Here is a 9,198-nt window from a genome sequence, read left to right as displayed (position 1 = left end):
CCGGGGGGGGGCCGGTCCGTTCCCCGCCGCCAGCACCGCCCCTCGGCCGCACACGCGGTGCCGGCGCCGCCGCTGGGGCGATCCGGGCCCGGCGCGCACATGGCGCTGCGGAGCCGCCGGCGGAGACCGGCTCCAGCCGGTATATAAGGGCTGGGAGCGAGCGCAGAGCAGCCGCCGCCGCGGGCAGCGGGAGCAGCAGCGGCCGCAGGCCGGCGGGCAGCGGGGTCGCCTCCTCTCGCCGCCCGCCCGCCCGGGCCATGGGCAGCCCCTAACCCCGCCGCAGCACCCAGCGCCGCCGGTGAGTGGGGTCCCGCCGGGGGCCTCCGGGAAGGCAGGCGGGCGGGGGGGGGGGGGGCTTTGTCTGCCTGCATTAACAAATAGGCTTTTTATTACCTCTTTTACCTCCCTTTTTGCTTTCCCTCCCTTCTCCCCACCTCCCGTTTCCCGCATCCCTTTATTTTTAGCCGGCGGCCCCGAGCAGCCGGTGCGGCGGTGGCGATGCAGAAATCAGGTCTGAAATGTTCGGAAAGTGATGCAGGGAAGGAAGGGGGGGGGCACGCCGGGCCCCTCCGCGCTGGGTTTTCCATCTCTCATTTCTTTCCCCATTCTATTTTCTGTTAATCGCTAAATGTACATGGTTTGTGTGAGGTTTGTGGTGGGTTTTTTTCTTCTTTTCTGCTTCAAACACCGTGCTTCCTCCTCCCCGAGCCTCCTCCCGTTCCCCGTGCAGTGACACAGGCATTCGCTGCAGCCCCGCTGCCTCCCCCGGGGGGCACCCAGGCACTTCCCACAAACTTCGGGCACACACCGGTGGTCCTCCCGGTGCTCCCCCCACTAACCCAAGCACCAGAGCCGGGGCAGCGGCGGGATGCTGGAGCTCACGCCTCGCTCCATCCCGCACCGGAACCCCGCCACGGGCACCGTGCACCAGCCTGAATCCGCTGGGTGCGGAGTCCCCCCAGGCTCCACTTAGGGGACCCCTTCGGGCGGGTCCCTGCGCTCCCGTGGGGCCGCTCTCGGGTGGGTGCCGATGGGGACGCGCTCGCACTCGCCTGTTCCGCGGTGAGAAGTTGCCCCGTGGGATGCAGCGCTGCCGGAGCCGCACGGACACAAAGTGCCGGTGATCCCGAGTATAAAATGGAGGAGGGAAATGCCTGGTGCCTGCTGGGGTGGGGGGGACGCAGGAGCCGCAGGTCCACGCGTGGCCGGGGACGGAGCTCACGATGCTCCCCCCCCCGGGAGCCAGCGCCGCGGCTTGACCCCGGTTTTCCCCCCGCGTCCCACCCGCAGGTGCGGGGGTGCAGCGCAGAATGGGATGAGGGCATAGGATGCCCTCATCCATGGCCACAAGTGATGCGGAGCAGCACTGCAGAGACCCCCGTGTCCTACCGGGTGAGCCCCTCCAGCCCTTAGGCATCCCCTTGCTCCTGCTCTTGGGGGTCCAGTGACCCCAAGGGCTGAAGGGGACAGCACAGGGAGCTGGTGGCTGAGGAGGTGACCATACCCCCTGTTGTGAGGTTACAGCACTATAGGGAGCTGGGGATTGGCAGCCCCAGAGCTGCCAGAGCAACTGAGGGTACCCCATACCATGAGCAGCAGCTCGGTGGGTGCAGGACACTGCAAGGTATGATGGTGGGTTGTGTCATTGACCAACCCCACAGCTAACGGGTGCTATCGGGGTGTCACCATCCATCCCAGGCCCAGGGTGCAGTGGGGAGGACGGGTGCTCCTGAGGAGCTGATGCAGCTCCACCAGCCCACGCTGGGTCCCGTGGTGGATCTTTCATGAACTGCATCCATCCACCCCCATGCACTGAAGTACAGACGACAGCTCCGGAGTGCTGGGACTTGCTGATGGGAGCAGCTCGCCAGGGTGCTGAGCAGAGAGTTTCTGGTCCTGGGCTCAAAAGGCACTGGCATAAATGAGCCCTATGGGGTGACAAAGGCTAAAACTTCACCCCAACTCCTGCATTTAATCCCTCAGCAGCACAGGGAACGACCTTAGGGATGTCACAGCTGCTGGGCCATGCCTCTTCCAGCAAAATCCATCTTAAAACTGATGCCTGGCTCTTTCTCCCTTCTTTTCCAGATCAAAAATGACTGTCAAAGCTGTAAAAATGGGGTGCACGGCCCCAAATGTCTATTCTAAAGTGCCTGATGGAGGATGGGGTTGGACAGTTGCTTTTGCTTTCTTCTTTGTGGAAGCTCTCACGTACGGCATTATAAAATCATTCGGTGTCTTCTTTAACGACCTGATGGAAAGCTTTGACGAAACCAACAGCAGGATGTCCTGGATAATATCCATCTGTGTGTTTGTGCAGACCTTCACAGGTAAGAGTGGCAGGCATCCAGCATGGGTGCAAGGGGCAGCCGTAGTGCTGACTCATCAGACAAGGACCTGGTACCGGTGACTTTGGTGTCTCTAATGGCTCTGTTATAAATAACAGCCATAAAGTGCAGAGCTTTGTGCTCCTGGAATAACAAGAAATGTCTGCCTCAGCCCGGCCGTACCTTTGAGCCCCAGCTCATGTCCTTCTGCATGGTACAGGGACATGGTCCATGTTGCTGAGCCTGGCGTGGCCATTCAGCAAGGGGTAAAAACAAGAGTTTTAAGACCTAACTCCGTAGTGAAAAGGGTTAGAAATAACTTAAGCCTCACTGAAATCCATTGGTGTCTGTGGGTGTTGCTGCAGGTTTGTCCCCTGCACCCTTTCTAGTCTTTGCTGATCATTTATCAGCGCATCTGAAGTGCCGTGCGGTGCTCGAGGGATGGCTCCAGGGTGATGCTCTGCTCTGTGAGGCCAGCTAGCAGGGAAGGTGGCATGTCCTGGGGATGTGGGCAAGGGTATGAGCAGATGGTAGCTGAGGTTGCTGATGGGTGCTGACCACATCCCTTTTCCTCTCCTTCCACCCAGCCCCTCTGTCAACGGTCCTCAGCAATCGCTTCGGTCACCGCTTGGTGGTGATGGCCGGGGGGGTGCTGATCAGCACCGGCATGGTCATTGCCTCCTTCGCCCGCTCTGTTGTGGACATGTACATCACCATCGGCGTCATCTCTGGTGAGTTGTCCTATTCCTGCACCTCTGAACCCTTCACTCTCCCCCGGCTTCCCGCAAAGCGTGGCTCTGGCCATGGAGGGGTTTTACTCACCACGACATGGGAGGTGCTTGAGAAACACTGCTGGCCCTCCTGAGCTGCTCTTACTCTCCTGTCCAAGGTGTTGACCTGGGCTCAAGGCTTGGCCTTGTACCCTGTTTCACCCTGGGGACCATCCTGGGACTCAGTCCTGCAGCTGTACCGATTGCTTGTGCTTGACCGGGGAGATGAAAGCTGTTCATGGGGCCAAATCCTCCAACCTCTCCCTTGATTTTGTGTTTTTCCTGATACTTTCCCCCTTCTCCAGTCTATCCTGGGTGTCCTGCTCACACCCGTGGCCAGGAGCTTGCCTCGCTTAGGGGATCAATTACTCTTTAGGCAGATGAGGTCCTCCAAATGGACCCTGCTGGCTGTTTGGGAACAGAAGGCATGAGCTGGGTGGTTGGGTCTCTTGTTTTGCTTTTCCTTTCTTTCTTCTTCTTTTTTCTTTCCCCCCTATCCAGTTTTAAAGAAAATAACATTGTGGTTTCCCCAATGATTTTCTTCCAGGGTGACTTGCTGAGTTGGCCGAAATGATACTGTAATCTCGCCACTGGGAAAGCTGACTTAACGTGTTCTCGCATCGGTGTTTCCCCCCTCCCTTACTTGTTGTTATGGCAATTTTTGGCATTTATTCACAGGCCTCGGATACTGCCTCTCTTTCCTCCCGACTGTCACCATTTTATCACAGTATTTTGACAAAAGGCGTTCGCTGGTCACAGCGGTGGCATCCACAGGGGAATGTTTCGCTGTCTTCTCCTTCGCACCAGGTACAGTGCCCAAAAGCTGTGTGTCCATGCCTAAAGCCCCATGCTGCTCCAATCCTTTTCCCAAGCAAATAGAAGCCAATTGACACCAACTTGGTGCTCATGCGCTGCTGAAGTCCACGGGTGGCTGCTCACATGCCCTGCAAACAGGGTTACAAGTAATCCTAGAGACTGGTCTCACCATGCCCAAGCCCCCCCAGCGTGACGTGTGCCAGAGCAGGACGTGCCTTGCTGATACACAGCCTGCCCGGTTCCCTATATAGATCTAGCAGGCTAAAAATAAGACCGAGAAACTTCAGCTATTTAAAACGTACACAGTACACATAACTGTTCCTAAAGGTTAGTGAGCCTCTGCTCAGCGTGAGCTGCTCCAGCCTTCTGGGGACCTGTGCCCAGGCACCACGTCCCTGTCTCTGCAGTTCAGGTGGTCCTCTCCTGCGCACGCTTCCATTCACCTAATAACCCATTGCAAAGCTGCTCTGATTGCAGATGAAGGCTTGTGATTACGCAGTAACACGCACCTTTGAGTAGAGCAAGGAGACTTCCTCTAGTAGCTGGTTTCAGGGTGGGGTCAGCGAGAGAGGAAACTTCACTGCTGAGTTTGCTCTCATTCACTAAAAATAACACCACCTTCGTCCTTGCGCATCCCAAACTCAGTGGGACCTCACAAGTGGTTACCTAGAGGGTGGCTTCTGCTAGCCAGATGTTAGAGGTGGCTTCTGGCTCTTTGCTGCAGCTGATGGGAGGAACATGGGTGCCAGACCCCTGGGTGGCCCTGGGCAGGAGGGACCAGGAGGGATCCTGCTCAGCCTCCGTGAGAGCTGAGGTGCTGGGGACCCTGGTGATGTAGCTCCAGTTCAAATAGCTCCTTGGTGTAAGTCCATGTTCTTATACTTTCTTCTTCTTCTGCCCTCTCCCCTCAGCAATTACTGCTCTGAAGGAGCAGATAGGCTGGAGATACAGCCTCCTTTCTGTCGGGGTGCTGCAGCTGAGCATCGTCGTCTGCGGGTCGCTGCTGCGACCCATCATCATCCAAGAGCAAGAAGAAGTGAAAGCGCAGCCTCCAGAAGAGCCCACGGAGACCAAGTACATGCTTGAAAACGAGCAAACACGCACCTCAATAGAGTCCATAGACTCAGGAGTCGAAATAACTACCTCACCCAGCAATGTGCCTGGAAAAACCAAAGCAGAGCCGAAAAGTGAAGAACCAAAGGAACACGTGCAGATACTTGCTGAAAATAACAGCACCCCTCCAGAACCAAAAACCAAACTACTGGACTTTTCTGTGATGAGAGACTATAGCTTTATCTGTTATGCATTTTTTGGCCTGTTTGCTACCCTGGGCTTCTTCGCTCCTTCCCTCTACATCATTCCCTTGAGTCTCAGCCTTGGCATCGGCAAAGACCACTCTGCATACATACTGTCGGCCATGGCAATTGCAGAGGTCTTTGGAAGAATCTCAGCGGGCTGGGTCCTCAACAAGAAGCCCATCCGCAAGATCTACATTGAACTCATCTGTGTTGTCCTGCTGTCTGTAGCGTTGTTTGCCTTCCCTTTTGCCTCTGAGTTCTGGGGCTTGATGACATGTAGCATATTCTTCGGGTTCATGCTCGGAACGGTAGCGGGCACGCATATTCCCCTCCTGGCAGAAGACGACGTGGTTGGCATCGAGAAGATGTCGTCTGCGGCTGGTGTCTATGTCTTCATTCAAAGCTTAGCTGGGTTGGCTGGACCACCCCTTGCAGGTAACTCTAAAACTCATGTTAATTCTGGGTTTGGGGTGTGTTTTTTGGCATGCTGTTGGTGCTGATCTGTCTAGAAAGTGTTCTGGCAGCGCTAATCATAGTACTCGCCTAAAAGCCCTGCAACTAGTATTAGGAGACTCTCAGAGCCAGAAGACTACTGCAATGCAGCTCTGCAGAGTCCCACAGATGAGGCGGTCTCCACTGAGGAACCTCGGAGTGAAGGAAAATACTGCAGTGCTCCCCTGATCCTGCTGGAAACCTAAACCTGGCATCACTTCAGGCTCTAGCGAGCGGCAGAAACAAATCGCTTCCACTGTGCATGTGTTTCTGCCATAGACTGCAGAAAGGTGAAGTCTCTGGCATAATAAATAGATGCATCTCATGCCCAGAGGCTTCTGACTTGCCTGAAGATGACACTATGCACCCCTGAACACTGTGGTTTACTTCTTTTAAGGTAGCATCTGTTTGTCATAGAGTAGCACTGATTGCAGATAAAATGATGCAGTGGTACCCGGATTAAAGTGGTACCCGGATTAAAAACCCTACGGGAGGAAGGGATGGGCATGGGAGAGGGGAGTCACCTGTGGCTAACTGCTGTCAATGTGTCTCTATAGGTGTCATAGTGGATACGACACAGAACTACAGCTCAGCCTTTTACTCCTGTGCTGCTGGCATGGTCCTGGGTGCCGTGTTCCTGTCCCTGGTGAGACCATGCAAGGTTGGGCTGTGCCACTGCTCACAGCGGGGCGTGGAGGAGAGCGCGGTGGGGGCTGCTCCAGACTTACCTGATGACTTTATAGACATGGATATTGGAAAAGGCGAAAATTCGGGAAAAGGCGAAAATTCGGGAAAAGGCGAAAATTCAGGAAAAGGCGGAAATTCAGGAAAAGGCTCTGACAGCGTGGTATAAACACACACACACGCCCCCCCCATTCCTTCTCCATCTAAATCTACCCGGCACAAGACCGGGGAAGATGTCAGCTCAGCTCCACGTTTTAAAGCTCCATTCTAAAGGGAATGTGAAATTTTAAATGTGAACAGTTGCTACCAACAACTTCTTTTTTTTTTTAATGATTAGGAAGAACTTTTTTAACCAACAATGGAAAGCTCCATAGAAAATACGGATAGCCACATCCAGTAACTTGTGTCTAGCATGAAGATGTGATGCACACTCCTGCTTTCCTAATAACAAGCATAGGTAAAGGTTCAACTGACCCCAGAGAATCTGAGAACCAACAGCAGAAGCAGCTCAGCCTCTGACTGTCCTCAACAATCCCCTACCACAGATTCCAAGCAAAGACAACACCGATGACATGAACTGGAGACGAGCATTTCATACACCACCAGTCGCCAAGTCAATCTTCTGGAAGAATAAGGACTCATGTTTTAGGTTGGAGGCTAGGCTAGATAGCTGACCTAATAGAAACCATCGTTAATGTTCTTAACTTGAACGTCACAAATGCTGGGAAATCAGAGGCTCCATATGTCTTTATGGCCAGTTATTACTGCACATCTTAATCACAAGATAATTTTTCTTCTCCTGATTGGTATCCTTAGAACTGTTTTTTCTGTTGATAGTCAGCTCTGATGTACTGTTTCTAATTTAATTAGTATTTATTAATTTATTCTAAGATTGCTAAAGGAGGTTAGCTTAAATAAGGGGAGAGGAAAAATCATCTTCTGCAGATCGGAAAGCTGTCTTTACATCACCCTCTTCAACACCTATCTTGTATTGCTAGCTTGTGAAATTGTTGGGAACCTTACAGCATAGAGTGTAGCTGTTTTGAATAGGTAGGTCTTAGGTAACCCAGTTGTTATTTAGAAAGGAAAAAAACCCAATAATAAACCACAGATTCAGCATCTCTTTCCGTCAGGCCTCAGCTGGTGTCACTGGACCTAGCTCTGCTGCTGTCACCAGCCCACCCTGCAGGGAGGGTTGGGCTCAGTATGTCTTAATGTACCCAAAACCTTCACTTACACGTGCACAAGGAAATCTCTGCCACATCACAAATGAATGTGGAACATCCCCTTGATACCCAGCCCCTCGCAGTCTGCTCCCCACATTGCCAGCCATGGGGCATGTACCCCCTGCTCCCCTGTCAGCAGGATCCCTTTTTTTGCTCCAGTAAAATGAACCAGAGTCTGTGCACACAGAAGGCACGAGGGGAATAGTAAAAGACAAAACCCCAGCTCTTCATTTAGTCTTAATGGGAGAGATTCCTACTCATGGTGACACAAGCTTGCTTACCCCACCTATATGCATCTTAACGCCTCTTAAGCAACTCAGGGGGACAAATAAAACAAGTCTGGTTTGGTTTGGAAGGCAAACCAAACCAACATCTCTGTGTATTTCAGTGGAAGTGGCATCATGCATTAACTGCTACGCTGACCTGTCTGTGTTTTACCAGCCATAGAAATGGGGGACAATCTGTTAAAAGAAGAGAAAAATAGATTAAAAAAACCCCAGGAAACTCACCCCCTCTTTTTGGGAAGGTGCTTGATGTGTTTTTTGTGTCTTAGACGTCCCAAAACCCAAGAAACAGGCACTCTTGCAACCAAGTGGCTAGAGCAATCCATCCTCACTGCCCGAGACCCGCGGTCTCGCATCCTTCCTCTGCCTCAGCACTTTATCACGGCCAGCAGAACCTCGCTGCGATGCACCCAGGACTGGAAGACCCCTTACAGAGAACTGAGAGTTTTGTGAATCAGTGAGTAAATGAACAAGTCACAATCGTCGCATTAAGATGTACTTTTTATTTATTGTTAATTTATGATGACTTCAAGCATTTTGGTAAATGTTCTGTAGACTCTTAATTGTGAGATTATGGAAGTCTTTTGTGATACGAGACCTCACTACAGCACTTTGCTATTACACCTCTGCTTGGAAGTGGAACAAGGCCTCCAGGTTTTGTGTGTGTGTGGACGCTCCCCGTTCGGCAGATTGGCGAGGTTCTACTGTAATGTCCTCTTTGTTTTCTACAACAGTTTCCAATACAGATCAACTGATACGACTGTCACTGACCTCACGTTTCTGTTCCTGTCTGTGTAGCGGCACGAGCAGGGGAGCGTGTGAGTATGTGTGTGTGCGGGCACAGAAGACCCAGAAGCAGGCTTTAATGCGTTCAAAGCAGGACTTACTGATGTGTTTGTAACCTAGTGGACTCTGGAACTATTCTAAAACACTGAGTTTTGCAATAAACTTGTTCTTTTTTTTTCTTTTCCCTTTTTTTTTTTTCTTTTCCCTTTTTTTTTTTTTAATAAAGAAAATGAAGAAATTTTCCTGCTTTCCTCCTCTCCATCCCTAGCACGAGGCCTGGCAGCGCAGCCATCACATGCCACTTCCTCAGCCTGCAGCAGCCTGTTTGCCCTGTGAGTTGGGCAATCCTGTGTTCTTCTAAAGAAGATCAGGGCTGACCTCGAGGGTGCGCTTGTAAAGCCCTTACCCGGGGAGCCCTGATTAGAAGGAGCCTTTTCTCCTCCTGGATTGGTGGCACTGGGGAGCGTTACCCTCGTGCCTTCGAGAAGCACGCAATCGTGTCATTATTTTATCAT

General features: G+C 52.4%; 1 protein-coding gene across 1 annotated transcript; it reads left to right on the top strand.

Moving 5' to 3' along the window:
• Positions 1 to 57: 57 nt before the first annotated feature.
• SLC16A6 (solute carrier family 16 member 6) lies at positions 58 to 8,866 on the top strand. Its single transcript, XM_080629673.1, has 6 exons — positions 58 to 298; positions 2,089 to 2,330; positions 2,915 to 3,058; positions 3,776 to 3,904; positions 4,825 to 5,646; positions 6,261 to 8,866. The coding sequence occupies exons 2-6, from the start codon at positions 2,096 to 2,098 to the stop codon at positions 6,554 to 6,556; spliced, it is 1,626 nt and encodes a 541-aa protein (XP_080485799.1). The 5' UTR covers positions 58 to 298; positions 2,089 to 2,095; the 3' UTR covers positions 6,557 to 8,866.
• The last annotated feature ends 332 nt before the right edge of the window (positions 8,867 to 9,198 follow it).

The sequence above is a fragment of the Psittacula echo genome (assembly GCF_963264785.1).
Source record: "Psittacula echo genome assembly, chromosome: 14".
NCBI classification, from domain to species: domain Eukaryota; kingdom Metazoa; phylum Chordata; class Aves; order Psittaciformes; family Psittacidae; genus Psittacula; species Psittacula echo.
Note: the sequence above shows the minus strand (reverse complement) of the source record. Positions and strands in the feature narration are given on the sequence as shown.

Coding starts and splice junctions, on each gene's coding strand:
- SLC16A6 (XM_080629673.1), top strand. CDS start 2,096: ATGACTGTCAAAGCTGTAAAAATGGGGTGCACGGCCCCAAATGTCTAT. Junction 3,059..3,775: donor CACCATCGGCGTCATCTCTG/GTGAGTTGTCCT, acceptor ATTTATTCACAG/GCCTCGGATACTGCCTCTCT. Junction 5,647..6,260: donor GGCTGGACCACCCCTTGCAG/GTAACTCTAAAA, acceptor GTGTCTCTATAG/GTGTCATAGTGGATACGACA.